This window comes from Rana temporaria, chromosome 2, assembly GCF_905171775.1.
Source record: "Rana temporaria chromosome 2, aRanTem1.1, whole genome shotgun sequence".
Taxonomy (NCBI): domain Eukaryota; kingdom Metazoa; phylum Chordata; class Amphibia; order Anura; family Ranidae; genus Rana; species Rana temporaria.
In genome coordinates, this window is record NC_053490.1 from 381,431,117 (window position 1) to 381,453,894 (window position 22,778).

Consider the following 22,778-nt stretch of genomic DNA (forward strand, 5'->3'; position numbering starts at 1 on the left):
TCTATTTGTGGGAAAAAAAGGACGCCAATTTTGTTTGGGAGCCACGTCGCACGACCGCGCAATTGTCAGTTAAAGCGACGCAGTCCCGAATCGCAAAAAGTGCTCTGGTCTTTGGGCAGCAATATGGTCCGGGGGTTAAGTGGTTAAAGAATAAGGCTTCAGAGGCAATAGATAGGAGCAAACATGCACATATGTCCAATTATCTACTGTTCTCAGCTATCCTCCCATTAATTTCTGAAAATATTGTATTAAATTAAAACACATTTAGAAAAAAAAAAAAAAAATTGTGGATATATTATTTTATTATAATTTTTTCGGCCTATACACAAAATAAGTAGTGGTACTGAAAGTGGCTGCAAGCAAGTCTGTACAATTAAAAAAAAAAATAAATTCACATTTACTAAAGGGCAAGTAGAAAATGAGGAAGATTGGGGTGGTATAAAAATACACTGTAAATACTGAAGTCAAAATAGTAAACAGTCTTTTCCATTCCCACATAACATTTTGTGGCCCTGACCTGTGCAAACATCTATATAATATGGGATGCTTGGCGGGAAGAACACTTGGGTGTAGACTATTGCCTATGGTACAGTGTATTTTATTGTATTCACTTTATCCCAGTGTTATAAGTTTATCAATTAAATCATCAATTGTATACACTAGAAGTTTAATGTCATCTTTCTCACTCAGCCGATGTTGACCATGTTTACGAAGAATGACATCTACGTCTGTACTAATAACTCGGTCAGCGATCTGCAAGGACACATGCCATGGCACATCCTCGTCTTTCATGCCATGGATAAGTCGAACAGGAGACGTTAGAGGTATAGGACCATTTAGTATGCAATGGTTTTCAGCTTCTTTAATAAATGAATAAGGTATGCCGTAAAATCCAGATTCGCAATACTTTGAAGGCAATTTCCATTCCCCCGTTTCTTCAATTGCCTTCTTTTCCTGAAAAGAGAAAAATAAAAAAAAAAAAAAAGATAAAATACACCCAATTTATATTGTAAATATTACAATCAATTAACAGGCCAAAAAAATAAAACTTCCAAGTTAAAACATGCCTGGTGCTTTTAGCATCTCCTTATGGAGGGAAATGGCATGGATATATATTTTATAGTTTTATATGAAATACAATGGAAATGGATATTACAACAGCTCAAAAGTGTAGATGGTACAAAAAAGAAGAGCAGCATCAAAGATTATACATTGCAATGCACTTTCTACACATTGATAATTTACAACTCCCTTAAGATGAAGAAGTCTAAACAAACAGATTTTGTACAGTACATCATTATGAAAATAACAGATTAAAAAGATAAAAACCACTACACAAACCAACTATATACAACATAATAAAACTTTGGCAACTCAAAGTTTCAACTCCCTCCAAAAATGTTTTATAGGATTAAAGGTGTGGAGCTAGGCTAGGCCATCGCCATGACTTTAATGCGCTTCTTCTTGAGCCACTTGTTTTGTTGCCTTGGTGGTTTGTTTTGGGTCATTGTCATGCTGGAAGACCCATCCACGACCCATCTTCAGTGTTCAGGCTGAGGGAAGAAGGTTCTCATCCAATATTTTACAATATATGGCCCCCCAATGGGGCATAGTCAGCCTGTACCTTTAGCAGCGAAACAGCCCCAAAGCATGTTTCCACCTCCATGCTTGAATGTAGGGATGGTGTTCTTAGGGTTATAGTCAGAATTTTGTCTTCCCCCAAACGCGGTGAGTCAAGTTAATGCCAAAGAGCTCAATTTTGGTCTCATTTGACCACAGCACTTTCTCCCCAATCCTTCTATGTATCATTTAGATGTTCGATGGCAAACTTCGGACAGGCCTGCAGGGTTTCAATTTATGGTGGCATATTGTGTTACCAATGGTTTGTTTGGCGAATGTGGTCCCAACTGTCTTGAGATAATCCTCCTGTGTAGTTCTGGGCGGATCCCTCACTTTTCTCATGGTCATCCTTGCCCCATGAGGCAAAATCCAGCATGGAGCTCCAGACTGAGGGTGATTGGTGGTTATTTTGGATTTCTTCCATTTGTGAATAATTGCTCCAATAGTTGTCTCCTCACCAAGCTTCTTGCTGATGGTCTTGTAGCCCATTCTAGCCTTGTGCAGGTCTACAATTTTGTCCCCGACGTCCTTTGACAGCTCTATGGTCTTGCCCATGATAGCAAGGTTTGAATGCAAGAAAGATTGTGTGGACAGGTGCCTTTTATACACATAACGAGTTGTCATTAGGAGCGCCTTCTTAAAATGACAGGACTAATCTGTGTACCACATGAGCACTTACTGTAGCATGTCTGTGGCAGCCAGAATTATTGTTGGCTGGTAGGAGATAAAATACTTATTTTACTCAATGAATTGCAACTCAATTTATAACATTTGTATCGTGTGTTTTTTCTGGATTTTTGGTTGATATTCTGTCTCTATCATTTGAAATACACCTATGATAAATCTGCAGGTAAAAAAATGTTTTCCCCACTGTACATGAAGTGGCCCCAAAAAAGGCCCTGAACCATTAAGAAACACAGCATCAATAATAGAGAACATAAAAGGTGCAAGGGCGACCAGTTCGCATAATAAAAAGCTAAAAAAAATTTGCTCAACTAACCAAACTGATGCTTAGCTGCCACCATGATTATTGAAACATACAAATTCAATGTTGCATAAGTGCCATGGCACATTAGAGATACTGTTTAGGATTGTGAGGGAAAGCAGCAAAAATACTCACCTACTTTCATGTGTTGTTCTGTTGCTGTATGGATGAGCCTTATTGCTTCGTTGCTGCCAGAGACTCTGAGAAATGTCACTTGCCAGCAATGGCTCATCTGCTTAGCAAGGCTGCAACACATGGAGGTAAATGAGGGAGATTCACTCGCTCTTACCAATTTCACCGGGAATGAAAGCTAGGGTAAACCTAAAACTGAGTTGCCACCAAAAGTGGAAAAGGAGGAGTAATCTTCAAATGATTATTATACAAGGCTGGGTTCACACTGTGTGCGGAGTGTCCCCATTCACAGTTTCACATCTGAATAAGGTACAAATTTCTCGCTGAATTCGGACCTGAAACAGAGCCAAAGATGCACAGGACTCTTCTGCTGTGCGCACCGCGACCACCCCAGAGATGTGTGAATCGGCTTCATTGAGAGCCAGTCACACTTGCCTGTCATGCCAATTGGAATCCGCATCCAATGCGCCATAGAGTTAACCCAGTCTAAAGCCTCGTACACGCGATCAAATTGTTGGCCAACCGAGTGTCAGATTTTTGTCTTCAGGGCATGTGCCTGGATTTTGTCTTGCATACTAACGGTACACAATTGTCGTGCCACAAACACGAACGTAGTGATGTACTACGAGGAATTTCAGCTTTTGAGCGCCACCCTTTGGGCCCCTTCTGCTAATTTCCTGTTTGGTGAGCATGGATTCCGAACATGCGTGTTTGTGCTTTCAATTTGTGTGACGGACTTGTGTACTGACCATCAGAAAACCTGACAACCAACCGTTGTCCACCAAAAATGTACTAGAATGTCATTCAATATTTGTTGGCAGAAAGTTGGACAACAATTGTGAAAATGAGCATACCATCGGTCAGATTTTAGGACAACAGTCTGTCAGACAATCTCCTGCCAACAATTAGATTGTGTGAACGAGGCTTGGTGGAAAGTGGATTTCCCTCACTTTGGAAAAATATCCTCTCAATTCCTCTCGAGTCCATGATGAGACAAGAGATGGGAAAAAATGGAATTTATAAATAAAATCCACAACATTGGTTTTAACCTTCCCCTATTCCCTATTGGCTTTACATATACTTTATTGCTACATTAAAATGGATACACTTACCTCTGATGGAAGTTGATTAAATGCAGTTACAAAATGATCCGCAGCAGGGGCGACACCAACAAGGGCTGCAATCTTTTCTGGACGAGCCAGTGCAGCAAGCAACATTAGCCATCCTCCCATGCTTGACCCAACTAATATCTTAAATTAAAAGAAAAAAAAATTAAATAAATAATAATAATAATAATAATAATAATAATAAAATAATATTATTATTATCAATAATATAAATACAGTACAGACCAAAAGTATGGACACCTTCTCATTCAAAGAGTTTTCTTTATTTTTATGACTATGAAAATTGTAGATTCACACTGAAGGCATCAAAACTATGAATTAACACATGTGGAATTATACATAACAAAAAAGTGTGAAACTGAAAATATATTTCATATTCTAGGTTCTTCAAAGTAGCCACCTTTTGCTTTGATTACTGCTTGGTACACTCTTGATGATCTTCAAGAGGTAGTCACCTGGCACAGCACCCCATCACTCTCCTTCTTGGTCAAATATCCCTTACACAGCCTGGAGGTGTGTTTGGGGTCATTGTCCTGATGAAAAATAAATGATGGTCCAACTAAATGCAAACCGGATGGAATAGCATGCCGCTGCAAGATGCTGTGGTAGCCATGCTGGTTCAGTATGCCTTCAATTTTGAATAAATCCCCAACAGTGTCACCAGCAAAGCACCCCCACACCATCACACCTCCTCCTCCATGCTTCACGGTGGGAACCAGGCATGTAGAGTCCATCCGTTCACCTTTTCTGCGTCGCACAAAGACACAGGGGTTGGAACCAAAGATCTCAAGTTTGGACTCATCAGACCAAAGCACAGATTTCCACTGGTCTAATGTCCATTCCTTGTGTTCTTTAGCCCAAACAAGTCTCTTCTGCTTGTTGCCTTTCTTTAGCAGTGGTTTCCTAGCAGATATTCTACCATGAAGGCCTGATTCACACAGTCTCCTCTTACCAGTTCTAGAGATGTGTTTGCTGCAAAAGGTGGCTACTTTGAAGAACCTAGAATATGGAATATATTTTCAGTTGTTTCACACTTTTTTGTTATGTATAATTCCACATGTGTTAATTCATAGTTTTGATGCCTTCAGTGTGAATCTACAATTTTCATAGTCATGAAAATAAAGAAAACTCTTTGAATGAGAAGGTGTGTCCAAACTTTTGGCCTGTACTATATATATATATATATATATATATATATATATATATATATATATATATATATATATATATATATATATATATATATATATATATATATATATATATATATATATATATATATATATATATATATATATATATATATATATATATATATATATATATATATAAATATAAAATTAGTGTAATACACATACAGTCCATACAAAATCTAAACAGAACTCCACCCTAATAAAAGCTGAACTCACCAATCTTGGATCTTACTACCACGCCACCAATTCCTGTGTACCCATTGTTCCAAGTATCACCATATCAGTTCACAGCATAATATGTCAGGAAGCAAAGCAGATGTCATAACATGTGCACTGCTCTATGCAGTACCAAAGACTGCCCACTGCTGGACAAGAGGTGAAAAGAATGAGGACTTGGATGAACTCTTGGCTTGGTGTGAATTTGAGTTCAGACCACACCCAGGAGAAAGCAGTCACTCCTGTACACAGCCATCCAATCAACTATGGCCATGGCATTCTCCACCTCCTAGCTGAATGTACAAAAAGGGATTGGTATGCTTGTGATATTGACCTAAAATATCAATCAACCACCTTCCAGCTTTGTGTATGGGTTGCTGCGGCCTGGGGAATACCCTGGCGGCGAGTGATTGGGTGGCAGTGGACAGAAGTGAGAGCTTCTTTCCAGGTTTGGTCTGAACCTAAGTTCACATGAAACCTGAACTCACCCTGACTTGTGATCAACAAGAAAAATTGTAAATATTCTAAACTTTTTTAAAACCACATGCAGGAGGTCATTGCACACCGGTCTTTACATTAATTTCTTGTGTACTGAACACTGCTGCCTGTTTGCAGGAGGAACCATTGTATGAAAAGTCAACATATACAGGTTTAATCAAACTCCTTATAACTAGGGATGCAACAAATGTTTTTTTGGTGCCGATACCAAAAATGAAAAATACAAGATGCCGAAAACCAAAAACAGTACCTAGATGGTCAGAGACGTGGTACAGGAGATCAATGCAGCCTCACCAGGTTCCTTTAAATGCAGCCTGCCAATGCCCATCATTTGCAGCCTGCCTTAGTATGTCAGTAAGGGGGACAGGGCAGTATAAGGGCCCTTTCACACTGGGGCATTTTTCAAGCGCTTTAGCGTTAAAAAAAGCGCCTGTAAAACGCCTGAAAGAAGCTGCATCTGCAATCCCAATGTGAAAGCTCGAGTGCTTTCACACTAAAGCGCCTGAAAAAACACCCCAGTGTGAAAGTGATCTTAGCGTTAAAAAAAAGCGCCTGAAAGAAGCTGCATCTGCAATCCCAATGTGAAAGCCTGAGTGCTTTCACACTGAGGCGCTGAGCTGGCAGGGCGTCAAAAAAAGTCCTGCATGCAGCTTCTTTGCAGCGCTTTAGGAGCGGTTAATACACCGCTCCTAAAGCCCCCTTCCCATTGAGGAAGCTTTTTTTAACGCCAAAGCGCCTGAAAAGCGCCTCAGTGTGAAAGGGGTCTTAGCAGCGCTTTACCAGCATTTTTCGGGCGCTGGCAGTGTGAAAGGCCTCTGAAAGCACTTGGGCTTTCACATTGGGATTGCAGATGAGGCTTCTTTCAGGCGCTTTACAGGCTTTTTTTAAACGCCAAAGCGCCTAAAAAACGCCCGAAAAACGCCCCAGTGTGAAAGGGGTCTTAGGCCCCATGTACACTGCTGCTGTTAAACGGACGTTCAGAGGCAGTTGGACGCTTTTTTCAACTGCCACTGAACACATTCAACGTTATCTTATGTGACCATGTACACAGTCTCGTTTACAGTAGTTTTTAACAGCGTTTCTTTGAAAGCAAAAAGCAGTTCAGAAACCAGAGATTTCCATGTTTCAGACGCCAAACGTGGCACCGACGTTTAGCTGTGTTTTCGTTTATAGGCTTTTTTCAGCAAACGCGGCAAAACGGACGTTTTAAAACGTGGGTTACCATCTGTCAAGTTTAATCATTTAGGAGCCGTTGTAAAAACGTCCCGTGTACATGGAGCCTTAGCAAGAGCAGTGTTCTTGACTTTGCCTATCTATGGAGGAAAGCTGTCAGCACACACAACGCGTTAAGGAGCAGCTTATCGGTATGATCAGTGGGAGGAGCATTATCAGTGTGCAGCGCCACAAGGGTTGGAGTGCAGGACTTGTTGCTTGACATGCTGTTAGAAATAGTGAGCCCGCTCGGTGAATGCTCCGCTGCTGATCATACTGACAAGCTGCTCCTTAACGTGGTGTGTGTGCGGGCCCCCCGACAGCTTTCCTCCATAGAGCACTTTCAGTTTCAGCCGCCTTGTCAAGGAGGAGAGGACTAGACTGGGGCTGGACAGAGACACTCCAGAATGATATCCCTGTACTGGGCGGCACCCCGCCCAGGCCCCTCCCCATTTTCGGCGAGATTTCTCTTTCGGCAAATTGCCGAAAGGGCCATCGTCGGCCGATATGTTTCGGTGGCCGAAATTTCGGTGCATCCCTACTTATAACTATACAACAAAAAACATGGCTGCTCTATCGTTTCTTAAAATAAACTGAAGCCATTCATTAGTTACTTGGTCCAGTTTGTTTCATAACTGGATTATTTCAAAGGGATGCATGCTTTTCAAACAGTGTTGTCAAATATTTGTTTTTAAAATTATGCGATTTTATTGAACAGATTAGTCAAGCACTAGAGTTGTAAATTTTTATTTGAAAAATAAAAAAGATTTTGGAGAAGAGATTCAAAATATTAGGCTCCATGCACACTGAAGCTCAAACTGCAGTTTATTGGCGTTTTGGTGTTTTTTTTTTTTTTTTAAAGCCTATAAACTGCACTCTATGTTAGCCTATGTGTCCATGCACACATGGATGTTTTTTAGCGTTAATGAGCAGTGGAGATTATGGGCTTTTTTCTAAACGCAAGAAATTTGCGTTTCAGCAGGAAAAAAAGCAAAACGCAGAAAAACGCTGATAAACGCTCAAAAACGCAGCTCGCCAAAAAAAAAAGCTAATAAACAATATTGCAAAAAAACTTTGAAAGGCTCCCTGCAAAGCTACTGGCGGTTTTTATAGCTTTTTTTTAGCATCCAGTGTGCATCAGTTTTTTATTGTAATTTGTAAAAAGCAAAACATTTAAATACATTGATCATAAATCTTTGCTGAACTTCGGTACACCGGTGAGGAAACTGTCCCTTCTCTTTGTTTGGCATATGTAGTAGAATACACAAATCGATCTATCCATTAGCCAAAAGCAGAAATCATACAGACTAAGTACCACCTAGACCCCAACATGATGTTTTACCTGGGGTCCTTCGGCCACATCATCCAGAATAGAAAGTACATCTTTCTTCCATCTTCCTATTGTACACTCTTGTATGCTTCCTTCTGAACCACCACATCCTGTGTAATCAAACCTGAAAATGAAAAATAAGGTGTGTGCTTGAACAAGAAATTAAGCATATCCTGTAAATTCAGAGAAACTTAAAAAAAAAATAGCCAACACAAAAGACCCAAGCACCCCCCCCCCCCCCCCAAAGTCTATTTGGCAACCTCTTCCTATAAAGCTCACAAATCCTTCCTTAAGCTGGCCATAGGATTCCCTGTCAATGCTGTCTGTTCATGGGGCAAATCAAGCGATTTTCTTTTATGGCCAAAAATCTATTTTATTTTTTAACCGCTTGTCAACCAGCCGCCATCATTCTCCCGCTGCAGGTTTGCATGGCTGCACGAATTGCCGTAGATGTACGTTGACCACTTTAAGAGCGATAGGGGCTGCAATGTCTGCCCGCCAGCCGAGATCGCTCCTCAGAGAGCCAAAACGAGCTCTGTCAATTTAAACAGACAGACAGATACCCGTTCGGACAGGAGAGTAGAAAGATCTGCTGTTCCTAGTGATTAGGAACAGCGATCTCTCTCCTCCTCTAGTCACTACACTCCCCCCACAGTTAGAAACACCTCCCAAAGGAACACTTAACCCCTTGATCGCCCCCTAGTGTTAACCCCTTGCCTGCCAGTGACATTTATACAGTAATCAGTGAATATTATAGCACAAAAAGTAAAAACTATTGTTTTATGCTTTTTTCAAAATTGTCGCTCTTGTTTATAGCGCAAATAAAAGCTCTATTTGTTGGAAAAAAAGGACAAATTGTGTTTGGGTACAACGTCGCACGAGTGCGCAAGTGTCAGTTAAAGCGATGCAGTTTCGTAAAGCAAAAAATGGCCTGGTCATTAAGGGGGAAAGCCTTCCTTAAGTGGTTAAACAACTGCTGCATCTTTGCTGTCCTTACTGCTTTAATCTCAATAAGTCCACAAAATTCCATTGTGTAACCTGAACAGAAAATAAATGGAATGGATGAATACAATTCTGCTGCATGTCAAAACTTGCCTGTCATAATCAAAAGTGATTATTTAGTTCTACAAGTCTTCTACTTGAATAAGCAATGCACAACTCCAGGGATGAAATGCTGTTAACACACTTCAGAAAACACTGCAACAGTGCCATGTCAGCAAGCAACTTGGTTTAACATAATTTGATTATCCCTTGCACCTAGCCCAAGTAGGACACTCAGACTACCTCTGGGGAGGGATGTAGTCTCTTTCCAATCTTTTTTGTGCAATTTTATTCCCTCAAAACAAGACCTTATTTCACACGTATTTCTCGCTGTAGGGGATGTAGATAAGAGGTGATAATTCTGACTGATTACAAGCAAGATTAATTAGAACGCAGTAGTCCCAGGGTATGCATAACTACATAATCTGCAGAAAAACCTCACGTGGACGGCAACAGATTTACCATGTTTGCTGAACCATAGGATTGGGAGTTGTTTGTGCAAGGCCAGCCTGGTTGTCTTGAACTATCAGGCAAAAACAAGCAAAAGACATTGATGTATTCCTCTCCACTCTCAGCATGAACCCCTAAAGTATTGCCAAAGCATGCCTTAAAATTAAAAGCCGAGTTGGGGTGTCAATTGCAATCAGAGGACCTAAAGCGCATTGGTTACCAACCTCAGAATGTTCCACAACATTGGTAAACTACAAACTTCTAATGAGGTGGTAGTAATACAGTACTACCCCCAGAATGGTTTTGAAGGGTGCTCATAACTAGGAATGTCTGTCCACATCCGGTGGGCCTGCCCTAAAGTATAATGTTTTTGACCCCAGTGTGTAAAAAAAATAAAAAAATAAAAATAAATAAATAAATAAAAATAAAATCTATACAGTGACTAGTAGGTACATTTCTAAACCTCATGAATACTAACTAACCTGTGTAGAACTCTGCATCACCAGAGGCCTGTTTTTTTAGTTTTTGATTTTGCATCATTTGTTTTAATATTTATTCAAAGACAAAAAGTTTTGTTTTAAAAAGAATCATAGGGTTTTAACATTTTTAAAGAAAAAAAATAAAAATAAGAAAAAAAAAAACTTTTGAAAACAGCCGATATGTATTGCATTTCTTGAGGCTTTAAATTTCCCCAAAATTGCATATAAAGTATACAGTGCAGTCAGAGTGCAAGGTTCAGGGATACGTAATGCACTTAACAGTTTGCAGATTTAATTTGGAAGAAGTAAGCACCCCCTTATGGTGGTGATAAGTGTTCCTTCAATTGTTGGTGATCAGTGGTGAGTGTCCCATACCACTGGTGGTCATTACCAGTTTTAAGGGGGAAAAAAATGACAATCAGTCAATATGCCCCCTGCTCAGTGATCATCAATGTCCTCCCCGTCCTTAATGATTAGTGTTTCCCTCTTTGGTTTGTGATAAATGGGAGCAGTTTTTCTACACAGGATCAGGCAGAAGATCACAAGCAGTAGAAAAATTAAGAACAATATTGGCAGCACAAGAAGGAGCAGGCTCTCAAAATGTAAATGTGTTTACATTTGTAAAATAATGGGATCGGCAATCACAAGGCACAAATACACTCAAGGTCAGCTCTGTACCTTTTGTCTGTGATTAGAACTGTCTAAAGACAGATTCATTACAGACTTTTTGACAAGCGTACTGGCCACCCATGCCTAGTTTTTGCAGTGCCATTTAAAAACGGCACTCCAAAAACAGACATCTCCCCACGCGATGTACTCCAAGAAAAGGATTTTACAGGTAAGCTGTTAAAAAAATCCTATATTCTTTATCGTACATCACGGTAAACAGAGCATCATAGTAATTACTATGTGGGATGTCCCAAAAAAAATGCCTTCTGAGGGGAGGGAGACACAATCAAAAGCAGGCCACCGTCAGATGAGAGGACCTATACTGCTGCTGCAGTACCCCGCGCCCAAAAAGCAGCATTCTCATGTCCAAGCACTTACTGCTCTGGTAGAATGCACTCCAACTTGAAAAGGTGGAACCCTCCTTTCCAAACCATAAGCCTGAACAACCACCTGCTGAATCCACTTAGAAATCGTAGACTTTGAAGCTGCCTGCCCCTTCCTGGAGCCTTCTGGCAGAACAGACAAAACATCAATCTTCTGTATCTGAGCTGTCGCTTTCAGATAGACCCTGACTGCATTCACTACATCAAGAGAGTGTAATAATTTTTCTTCCGCAGAACAAGGTTCTGGATAAAAGGAGGGCAGGGCAACATCCTGGTTCAGATGAAAACCTGACACTACTTTAGGCAGAAAGGTTGGGTGAGGACGCAACACCACCTTGTCTTTGTGAATAATTAAATATGTCTCTTTGCAAAAAAAAAAGCAGCCAACTCTGATACTCTTCTTGCAGAGGATATAGCAACCAGAAAAAAAGATTTCCTTGTCAAAAGGACCAAGGGAATATGGCGTATCTGCTCAAAAGGCTGTTTTTGTAATACAGATGAAATTAAATTCAAGTCCCATGGGCAACCTAACTAGCAGATTATAACGTGTTACCCCTTGTATAAAGGCCCGGATCAAAGAATGCGAAGCAAATCGGTCTTTAAAAATACTGATAAGGCCAAGACTCGACCCTCGATAGTACCCGACTCTACCGGCTTCCCCTCCTCCTTGATCCTGCGAAGAAGCCGCGGTAGCAGCTAAACTGGGGGGGGGGGGGCATAAAAATCTGTGAAAACTGATCCCACAGGGTCACCAACGCATCCGTCCTGCATGCGAGTGGATCCCTTGTCCTTGACACAAAGTTGTCCAACTTCTTGTTGAACCTGGACGTCTACGTCCGGGGTACCCCATTTTTGGCATATAGCCAGGAAGATGTCGGGGGTGTAGAGACCATTCCCCCAGGAACAACTGCTGGCCACTTAAAAAATCTGCCTGCCAATTCTCTACGCCCCAAAAGAAGACTGCAGATGGGCAGAGAGGCATGTACCTTGCCTCTCTGCCCAAGCCAGGATATGGTTCACCTCCCTCTGGGCTGCGTGACTCCTGGTGCCCCCTTGGTGATCGATATAGCCCACTACTGTGGCATTGTCGGATTAAATCCTGACGGGACCATCCTGCAACCTGAACGTCCAGGCTCTCAGAGCCAGACATGCCGCCTGAATTTGTAGCAAGTTGATGGGGAAGGTTCTCGGTTTCGGACCGCTTCGCTTGGACAGTAGCCTCTTCCAGGACTGCTCCCCAGCCCGAAAGGCTGACATTCGTTGTTACAAGCTTCCAGTTAACCAGTATGAAGGATTTCCCTTTCTGCAAATTTTTGGTTATCAACCACCAACTGAGGCTCTGGCACACCCTTGGGGCCAGAAACATTGGAAAGTCCAAGGCTTGGACCTTCTTGTTCCAAGCGGACAGGATTCTGTTTTCTACCATCTTCCCTAACAACCTCGTGCAAAGGCAAATAGGAAGGATTTTTCCCTTGCCTTGACCACCTGGACCAGCTCCCTTATGGCGCTGCCTTTTGTCTGGGGCAAAAACACTCTTCTTTGGGCTGTGTCTATGACCACACACAAGTACTCCAGCCTTTTTACTGGTCGCAAGGAAGATTTCTCTAGATTGAGAATCCAACCCAGGTGTTCCAGATACTTGACGTGCTGACCACACTTTGGTCCAAGCGAGCTACCGACTGATCAGCAGCAGGTCGTCCAAGTATGCCATTATTGCTATACCCTGGGCCCTTAGTTTTGCTAGAAGTGGGGCCAGAACCCCCCTTGTGAACACTCTGGGTGCAGTAGCCGAACAGAAAGGCACGGCCACAAACTGAAAGTGGTGCCGCTCCACTTTGAATCGCAGGAATTTCTGATGGGGGGGGGGGGAATAGTCACATGCGGATATGCATTCTTGATGTCGATTGATGCTAGAAGTTCTTCTCCCCGTAGGCTGGAAACTACTGCCTGGATTGACTCCATGTGAAAAGAGCGAATATTTAGGAACCGATTTAGATCCTTGAGATCTAGACTGGGTCCGACATCTCCATTCGGATTTGGTACCATGAAGAGATTTGAATAAAACCCCAAGTCCTGCTCTCCTGTGGGGATCACTATAATTTACCCCTCGAGACATCAATTGGTCTAGCGCCAGAAACAAAGATCTTAGGGAATGCTTGATCTCAGGAAACTAAACTGTGGAAACTCTCAAAAAACTCTAGTTTGTAGCCTAGAGATACTGTGGAGATGACCAATCTGTCCTGGATCTCTTTCCGCCAAGTCCCTGAAAACTGCAGAAGCCTTCCCCCCACTCGAGCGAGTGGGGGCGCACCTTCATAAAGAGGCCTTGGGACTCTGCTTTGTAGGCTTTTGCCCCCAGGGCTTCTTTAGCCCCTGGGCTTGACTTTGAGGTTTACCTCTTGAACCCAACGGCGGAGGCAGTCAAGACTGCATAGAGGCTGTTGCCCCTGGCCCTGGAGAGGAAGCACGTTTAAATGAAGGACGTCTACTCTCTTAACTGGTAAGAGAGTACTTTTACCACTTAATTTTTTGGATGTATTTGTCCAAATCCTCCCGTTCCCTATAAAAGGGAAACCCAGTGTTTTAATCACAGAGTACTGCACATATGCACTAGCAGGAAAGCAAGGTGCGCCACGTCTTGAATGAATGAATGACTTGTATAGCACTACTCATGCGAACTGAATCGCCTCTGGGCGCTTTTTCCAGCCAGTGTCTGCTTGGCTGGTGTGGTCATTTTACCCCGTAGGATCTTGACACGCTTGGGACACACAGTCATACACACAGATATACATATATATACTGGGCCAATTTGGACAGGATCCAATTTACCTACCAGCATGTCTTTGGAGTGTGGGAGGAAACCCGGACAGGGAGAACATGCAAACTCCAGGCAGATGGTGTCGTGGTCGGGATTCGAACCAGCGACCCTTTTGCTGAAAGGCGAAAGTGCTACTCACTACACTCACTTATGAATAAAATCTTTAATAGCGACAACCGCAAAACATAAGGCCCTTGGTAGCTCGGCCAAGTTTCGGGCCTGTTGAGCGGAAACTACTTTGAGAACCTGCTTCATCTGGTCTTTCAGAGATTGACAAATGCTTATTGCTGCTACTGCAGGTTGAGCCACTGCGCCAGCCACAGCAAAAGTAGTCTTAAGCAGAGATTCCAGCCTTTTATCAGCTGGATCCCCAAATACCTGAATATTGTCCACTGGACAAGTTAGACTTGTATTCACGCAAGAGATAGCAGCGTCAACTGCTGGCAAACTCCACTTCTTGGTGAATTTTTCCTCCATGGGATAAAGTTGAGCCTGTTGAGGGCTGGGCCGCGCAGCAGGACGGGAGTGATGACCGCAGTCCAGACAGGACTATCATAGACCTTGGTTGCCACTCGCCACCTGCTGTGCGACTGTCACTGAGCCCGTGTATCTTAACCCAGGTTTCACACCCCACCGCCGAATTCATCCCATCAGCAGGGCAGGGGGATAAGCTGGAGATCAGTCCTGAAGCGTGGGAGTCTTTTTTTATATTAACAAACGGTTAACAGGTAGGACTGCGCAGGGGAGGCAGAGACTAAAAAGGGGCACTGTGATGGGGCAGTAAGAGATAAAAGGGAGGAGAAGGGGAACATGACTGCAATGGGGGCTGTGATTGCAAGGGACACCGATATAAAGGAGACTGCAATGTAAAGGAACACTGCAATCAGTGCAGTCCCCTTTCTTTAGATCACAGTGCAGCCCCTGTTACATAAAAAAACATAAAAATTGTAGCCCTAAATAATAATACACCAAGTGATGTGAAAACACGGTGTATCCTAAATGGAAGTGGATATATGACATACAACAATGAATATATGGAAAATTACACGAACTCCAACGTGAATGATAAACAATCAATAAATGTGTAAAAAAATGAATATAAATTAAAAAGAATTTTATATAAATTCCAATAAATTAGTGGACAGTCCAATGAAGGTAAAAAGTGCTGATGTTCCCACAATCTGAACGTGACACACACTGTGAAAGGCCGCCACCAAATGGAAAGAGACTTACCGGAAGTGTTGAACCCTGAGGAACGTATGTTCAAAAGGGTCAACAAAGCTTGGTATAAATTGCTGTAAGACCAAAACTTCAAGTGCAATAGACATACGGCATCCGATCAGTTGAGCAGATGTAAGTGCTTATGGGTGATGACCCACCAGAGGTCAAACAACAGAACCGGATGGTGTTTAAAAGAGGAAAAAGGAGAAGCACATAGCGTAAAATTGTAGGTAAAGGGTGTTTAATGTAGGTGGAGACACTTACATTGAACGACTTACACCCCAGACGATGCAACATATTGCGAAACACACACACACACACACACACACACACACACACCACTACACCAGACAGCAGGAACAAAGATCGTCTCTGGACAGCCGCACACTGAACAAATTGTAGCCTTTATTGAAAAAAAGGACAGCACTACAAGTCACAGCAAAGTGAAGTAAAATAAAACCCAACTGCTGAGCTATGACTAAGCCCTAGTGTTAGTGCGAAACGCGTCAGAAGTTGGGTTTTATTTTACTTCACTTTGCTGTGACTTGTGCTGTCCCTTTTTCAATAAAGGCTACAATTTGTTCAGTGTGCGGCTGTCCAGAGACAATCTTTGTTCCTGCTTTGCCAAGTGCATTGCCTGCACCTGAGTTGTCTGAAACGGTGGATGTTTGTTTGGGTTCCCACCTGGAGCAGCTATTCCCTTTCCCCACTACACCAGACAGCCTAGGTAAAAACCACCTTCATGTGTATTGAGTAAGCTATCAAATGACAGAACGGCAGGAATGACCAGGGGACAAATGCTTTAAAGTCCTAAAACGTGAACATTAATGTTAGTTACCGGATGAACGAGTGACCCAGGGATTTGCAGAAATCTTCAAGTGCCATTGCTTTATGACCATTCATGTCTGATAAATAACCAGGCAAAAAAATTACTCCAGGACTTTTGCCCTTATGCTTGTGGTAAGCCAATTTAGGCAAATCTTGTCGCACTAGAAGTTGAGCCGATGACTTTAACCTGCAAGCTTTAGTGGAAGAAAAAAAACTGTTAGGTAAAAATCATAATCCATAATTACAGCCAATTCCACAAATTCATTTTCTTCTGGTAATGAAAAGCTTAAAAAAACATGCAATGCAATCAAAACAATCAGTGGACACAGATAAAGAGAACTGAATTTACATGCAAATAACTTTTTGGCCCTTGTACCTCAATAATGATACTTCAAAGTGATGAATGATCAACCACTCATGAAAAATACAGATGTATGTGTATAATAACATTATTTACAATGTTTCTGGGCCTGTCGACTGTGTTCACGTGTAGTTTTCTTCTTCTACATTTGTATGTTCAGAATTGCCAAGAATTATGGCATGTTTACTTTTACGTGAATCTGCCATAATAGAATAAGGTAAATATTACAGTAGGCTTAGCAAGCGTTGAACCCTTGCTGTCTGGAGAGGAAGTGTCGTTGCAAGGGCATTTTTGTTTTAATGCTGGTTCATACTTGTGTGATGCAGGAACCCTGCGAATCGACTGCGTGTTCCGGCATCACACGCGACTCGTAAGGCAGTTCACATTGCCATGCGAGTGTCAATGCAATGTTAATGACACCCCCATTTCAGCATGCATATCGCACTGCGAACTGACAGTTCGGGCATGAATCGGATTGCATGGGTGTAAACGCCTATGCGATCCGATTCTGGTGCCAACCAAAAAACCTGTGAACCTGCATTCAATCTTAAAGTTTAGCTTTAAAGTAATTTTATATGAATCAATTACTTTAACTTAAAATGTTACACAGATTTTCACATTTTTGATTTTTTTTTTCTCCGTCCCTGAAATCGGGGACCTCTGCCTTTCAATATAGATGCTAAGTTGATGTCTGATGCTTCAAAATGTTTTGTCAAGCCTTTCCAAGCTTGGCTATTGTGTCATTGTGGGAATGTTTGGATTACTACGCCTGTGTTTGTATTCTTCATGCAAATAGGAAAGAAAAAAAAAGGCTACAAATATCAGCTGAGAAAATCTGGGGCACAGTTTTGCCAGGGGCAACAGAACTCAATTTAGTTTCAAAAGATGGATAACATGTTAAGGCTCCAATTTTCTAAAGCAAATGTAATTCTGCTCAACATACCATCCCTTACTGTATTTCACTGGACATTTTATAACATGGCACTGTCAAAAGTGCACAGATACCATTTGCCCATACCATTAACCCTTTCACTGCCTTGCCCTGTGCTCCATTTTCCATCTTACATTTCCAGTTAATTTTTTTCAGCTTTTTCCCTTTTTTAATCTGCTTTCCCTTACAGCTTTCAGATTTGTAAAATACCCCAAACCATATTTTTTTTCAAAATATAGGACCAATAAAATAAAAAAGTGGTGCTACAGATTTTCTAGGTCCTGTGATATTTCTGCAAATGTTTAGCAAATCAATATTTTAAATAAAAATACACTATCATCATTATTAGCACACAAACAGAACATAAAACTTACAATTCCTACAAATTCTAAGGCCTCATGCACACTGGACATTAAAATAATGTTATAAAGCATACTGGACGCCTGTTGGCAAGGATTTCCCGAGCTCAACAGACGTCCCCATCCATTGGTGCACTACGAGCACCTGATGGTAAACTGACTAACTGCCTAGCTCTGCCTTATTGTTGTGTAGGGATGACTCACCTGCAGACCCTGAGTTTACATGCAAATAACCGGCATTCATATGTAAATAGTGGCGTTTGATGAAATTGATATGTAAATAAAGGCAGCATTCATATGTATATGATGCCCCCCCTAAAGGTCATATGCACCATTACCTATACTGAATGCTGCTGGATCCCTAGGAGTTTTCTGTCTATTGATGGGTCCGCTCACCTCCCCAGTCCATGGTGTGCAGGCAGTGAGGAGATGATGTGCTGTAACCTCTAGCAACCAATCAGTGAGCAGTATTACTGTACAGTAATCTCTAGCAACCAATCAACAAGCAGAAATTATGTGCTGTAACCTCAAGCAACTAATCAGTGAGCAGTATTACTGTACAGTAATCTCTAGCAACAAATCAACAAGCAGAAATTATGTGCTGTAACCTCTAGCAACTAATCAGTGAGCCGTAATGTGTGCTGTAACCTCTAGCAAACAGTCAATAAGTGGTAATGATATGCTGTAACCTCTTGCAACCAATTGCAATCGCTGCCTGATCTGATACAGTAAACTGATACAGTAAACTGATTTTGAGTCTAGATGGTATTTATTGTATGTCTCAGCAGGTGGAGAGCGAAATTTGGGGGCCCCAAGAAAATGTTTTCCCAGTGTCCAATTAATATTAAAGACGGCCCTGCCTTCAGGGTGCCTGCAGTTTTCACCCTTCCGCAACCCATTGTCTCTGCCAGTACAGGAAGGGGGCAGCAGCACGAATTGCAGGGTGGCCACACTGGACACAGCAGGTTTGTGATGGGGGGGGGGGGAATAATTGCAGCTACATAGCAGAGAGGCTTATTCACATACTGTGGTAGCAGCAGACACATTTTTCTATGAATAGCTGGCATCAGCAGCTTGTCAGCTAATCTTAGTGAGCAGCATCTTGGGGATCCCCTTGTTATAAGATTAGGGTCTCCGAAGTGACCTTGAGCTTTTAGCAGAGTGAGGAATGCAGCTGATGATGCAAGTCCAAAAGAGCAGGTGGGCCAAGGTCTAAAATACTCTTCTACATTCTTTTGTACTTTAAAACTCTGAACAATTTCTGTGATTCCAGTACTGACTCCGCCTCCTGAACCTCCTCTTCTCACCACCTCTGTACATTAGAAGGCGGGCTCTGTGAAATGTGTGACACATAAGTGCCTACTCATAGGGCAGAGGTGGCAAACCTTGGCACCCCAGATGTTTTGGAACTATATTGATGCTCATTTACACTGCAGAGTGCATGAGCATCATGGGTAATGTAGTTCCAAAACATCTGGGGTGCAAAGGCTCGCCATCACTGTCATATGGCATAGTGAATATGTGTCACAGAATTCAAGGAAGTAAATGTACGAGGATCTTCCCAAAGTAATGCCACGTACACACGATCGGTTCATCCGATGAAAACGGACCGATGGATTTTTTCATCAGATATCCGATGAAGCTGACTTTCATCAGTCTTGCCTACACACCATCAGTTAAAAATCCGTTTGTGTCAGAACGCGGTGACGTAAAACACTACGACGTGCTGAGAAAAATGAAGTTCAATGCTTCCGAGCATGCGTCGACTTGATTCTGAGCATGCGTGGATTTTTAACCGATGGACTTGGCCACAGACGATCAAATCTTTTTTTATCCATCAGATAATTTTAAAACAGGTTCTAAGTTTTTTCACAGATGGGGAAAAAAACGATGGGGCCCACACACGATCGGTTCGTCCGATGAAAACGGTCCATCGGACCGTTTTCATCAGACGAACCAATTGTGTGTACGCGGCATAAGTTTACAAATATCAAGATTATGAACAGAAGTAGGCTAGGAATAACTGAAATACAAATGTGGAAATAAAGATATGATTTGACCACAGCTAAATTTTTAATAGGAATGCCCAACCAGCTCCGGAAGAGTTTACCCCTTCATGACCAGGCCATTTTTTGCTTTTCAGCACTGCGCCAATTCAACTGGTAATTGCGGGCCATGCAACAGGGTGCAGAAAATTAGAATTTGTATCTTTTTTTCTCCACAGAAAAATAAAGCATTCCCTGGTGGTATTTGATCACCACTGGGTTTTGTATTCGCCGCCTATGGAGATTTTTAGGTACCGTATTTCGTCGCCACTTAATGAGTGTGTGCAATTGCAAAGTATGACATGTTAGGTATCCATTTACTCGCCGTGACATCATCTTCCACATTATACAAAAAAAGTTGGGCTAACATTACTGTTTAGTTTTTCATAAAAGTGTGTTTTTTCCCCCCCAAAAAAAGGGGTTTAACTGTTTGCCGACCAGCCTCCGTCGTTTTACGGCGGCAGGTCGGCTCCTCTGCGCGAGAGCACGGAATATAACGTCGGCTCTCGCGCTGGCCACTAGGGGCATGTGCGTGCGACCCCCACTCACCCCTGACTCCTGTGCGCGTGCCCGGCGGGCGCGATCGCCGCCGGGCACACGCGATCACTCGTTACAGAGCGAAGACTGGGAGAGAAACGCCTGATGTCTGTTCATACAATGTATGTCTGTATGAACAGAAGATCAGTAATTTCCCCTAGTGAGGCCACCCCCCTACAGTTAGAACACACCCAGGGAACATACTTTACCCCTTCCCCGCCCCCTAGTGTTAACCCCTTTACTGCCAGTGGCATTTTTATAGTAATCCAATGCATTTTTATAGCACTGATCACTATAAAAATGCCAATGGTCCCAAAAATGTATCAAAAGTGTCCGCCATAATGTCGCAGTACCGAAAAAATAAAATAAATAATTAAAAAAAAACGCTGATCGCCGCCATTACTAGTAAAAAACTAAAATATTAATAAAAATTCCATAAAAACACCCCCTATAACTTTTGCGCAAACCAATCAATAAACGCTCATTGCGATTTTTTTTTTACGAAAAATATGTAGAAGAATACGTATCAGCCTAAACTGAAGAAAAAAAAAATGTTTTTTATATATTTTTGGGGGATATTTATTATAGCAAAAAGTAAAAAATATTCATTTTTTTTCAAAATTGTCGCTCTATTTTTGTTTATAGCGCAAAAACTAAAAACCCCAGTGGTGATCAAATATCACCAAAAGAAAGCTCTATTTGTGGGAAAAAAAGGGACGCCAATTTTGTTTGGGAGCCATTTTGCACGACCGCGCAATTGTCAGTTAAAGCGACCCAGTGCTGAATCGTAAAAAGTGCTCTGGTCTTTGACCAGCAATATGGTATGGGGGTTAAGTGGTTAAAAGACCGCTGCGCAAATACTGTGTAACATAAAATATTGCAACAATTGCCATTTTGTTCTCTAGGGTCTCTAATTTAATATATATAATTTATTAGGCATGAAAGAATTATGGGTGCACCAGTCCTAAGAAATCTACCCCACTCTATATAAGTGCCTGGGGCATCAAAATTGAAATCACACCAAGATACTATATAACAAATGACCAGCTTACTTCATTAGGCAATAAAAGTAGGTTTGAAAAAGTCGAGGTTTTTATTAATACAGTAAGCAGACATCAATGTGAGAAGACATGGCAGTGACCAGCACCTCATTCCCCCACACACCTCCATCCCATACACTTCCTATACACAACTTATCAGCACCCAGCGTCTCATTACTGTTCTACCATGTGACAGCTTCCAGCGCATCGCCAGTACCACAGACAGACAGGGGAGGGGCGCTCTCACCTTGCGGGTGTCTGGTGATGTTTGGTGGCAGCAGTAGCCCTCCCCGCGTGTACATTGCCAGCGCCCAGGTGCGAGATAAACGCAGCGATCCCACCGCCATGTTTACTGGTGGCAACTCCACCTACCTCTCGCAGCCCCGCCCCGTGACGTACCCGGAAGATTGCCCCCCTCTGGAGCTGAACTGTCACAGAGGAGGAGGGCGTAAGCAGCTGAATCACGTGATACGAGTCCTCAGTGTACTGCTTGAAAATTCATCTGTGTGTTGTGTGCAGGAGGGGCTCGTTATTTCATAATAACGAATGTTATGGCTGGGACCTATGCTAGGAACGGAATACAGCTTTAGCTACAGACCTGCCATATTGTGGTAGCTAAAGCAGTAAGCTAGCTAAGCCCCTCCCACACAGAACTCCATACTGTACTTGAATGAGGTTGAATTCAATTACCAACGTGTAGGAGGGGTCTAACCAGCATACCCTAAAAGGGGGAGGAGTCAACACATAGCTACTTAAAAGTGGAACTATACTTATTTTAGCTTTAGGCCCCTTTCACACGATTGGACTGTTCATGAAGGCGGACCTGAACGGCCGCTCCATGCAGTCCTATGGAGCGTCGGATGTCAGCGGAGACATGTCCGCTGACATCCGACCCAATCTGCAAAAATCAGACGGATGGCGATACGTCCCTATCCTTCCATATCGGATCGGGTGAGATCTGATGAAAACGGACATGCTGTCCGTTTTCATCAGATCTCTCCATAGGAGACAGCAGCGCTGCACAAGCCCCTCCCCGGTCAGTAAGCAGAGAGGGACTTGTCATCCGCTGGCTCAGCGAAGAGATCTCCCTCTGAGCTGGCGGACTCCATAGAGACAGAGCCTGCCTCGTGTGGAAGAGGGCTAAAGGATATGTAAAGGTTTGTTTAAATAACAAAAATGTCATACTTACCTCCTTTGTGCAGTTGGTTTTGCACAGAGTGGCCCGATCCTACTCTTCTGGGGTCCCTCAGCGGTGCTCCTGGCTCCTCCTTTTCTCAATCGACCTGTTGGAGAGCCGCTCACT

General features: G+C 42.4%; 1 protein-coding gene across 1 annotated transcript; it reads right to left on the bottom strand.

Moving 5' to 3' along the window:
* Window positions 1-284: 284 nt before the first annotated feature.
* On the bottom strand, window positions 285-21,867 carry ABHD10 (abhydrolase domain containing 10, depalmitoylase). The gene is made up of 5 exons (XM_040337863.1): window positions 21,723-21,867; window positions 16,213-16,396; window positions 8,326-8,437; window positions 3,850-3,987; window positions 285-954 (listed from the first exon to the last, which is right to left on the bottom strand). Exons 1-5 carry the CDS (start codon window positions 21,820-21,822, stop codon window positions 613-615), a joined length of 876 nt encoding a protein of 291 aa, XP_040193797.1. The 5' UTR covers window positions 21,823-21,867; the 3' UTR covers window positions 285-612.
* Between the last annotated feature and the right edge of the window lie 911 nt (window positions 21,868-22,778).

What these genes read in the sequence shown, in the direction of transcription:
- ABHD10 (XM_040337863.1), bottom strand. Translation starts at nt 21,822, where the DNA reads ATGGCGGTGGGATCGCTGCGTTTATCTCGCACCTGGGCGCTGGCAATG. An exon ending in ATGTGGCCGAAGGACCCCAG is followed by an intron (nt 3,988 to 8,325) that starts GTAAAACATCAT and finishes TTTTAATTTAAG; the next exon opens with ATATTAGTTGGGTCAAGCAT. An exon ending in TTAATCAACTTCCATCAGAG is followed by an intron (nt 955 to 3,849) that starts GTAAGTGTATCC and finishes TTCTCTTTTCAG; the next exon opens with GAAAAGAAGGCAATTGAAGA.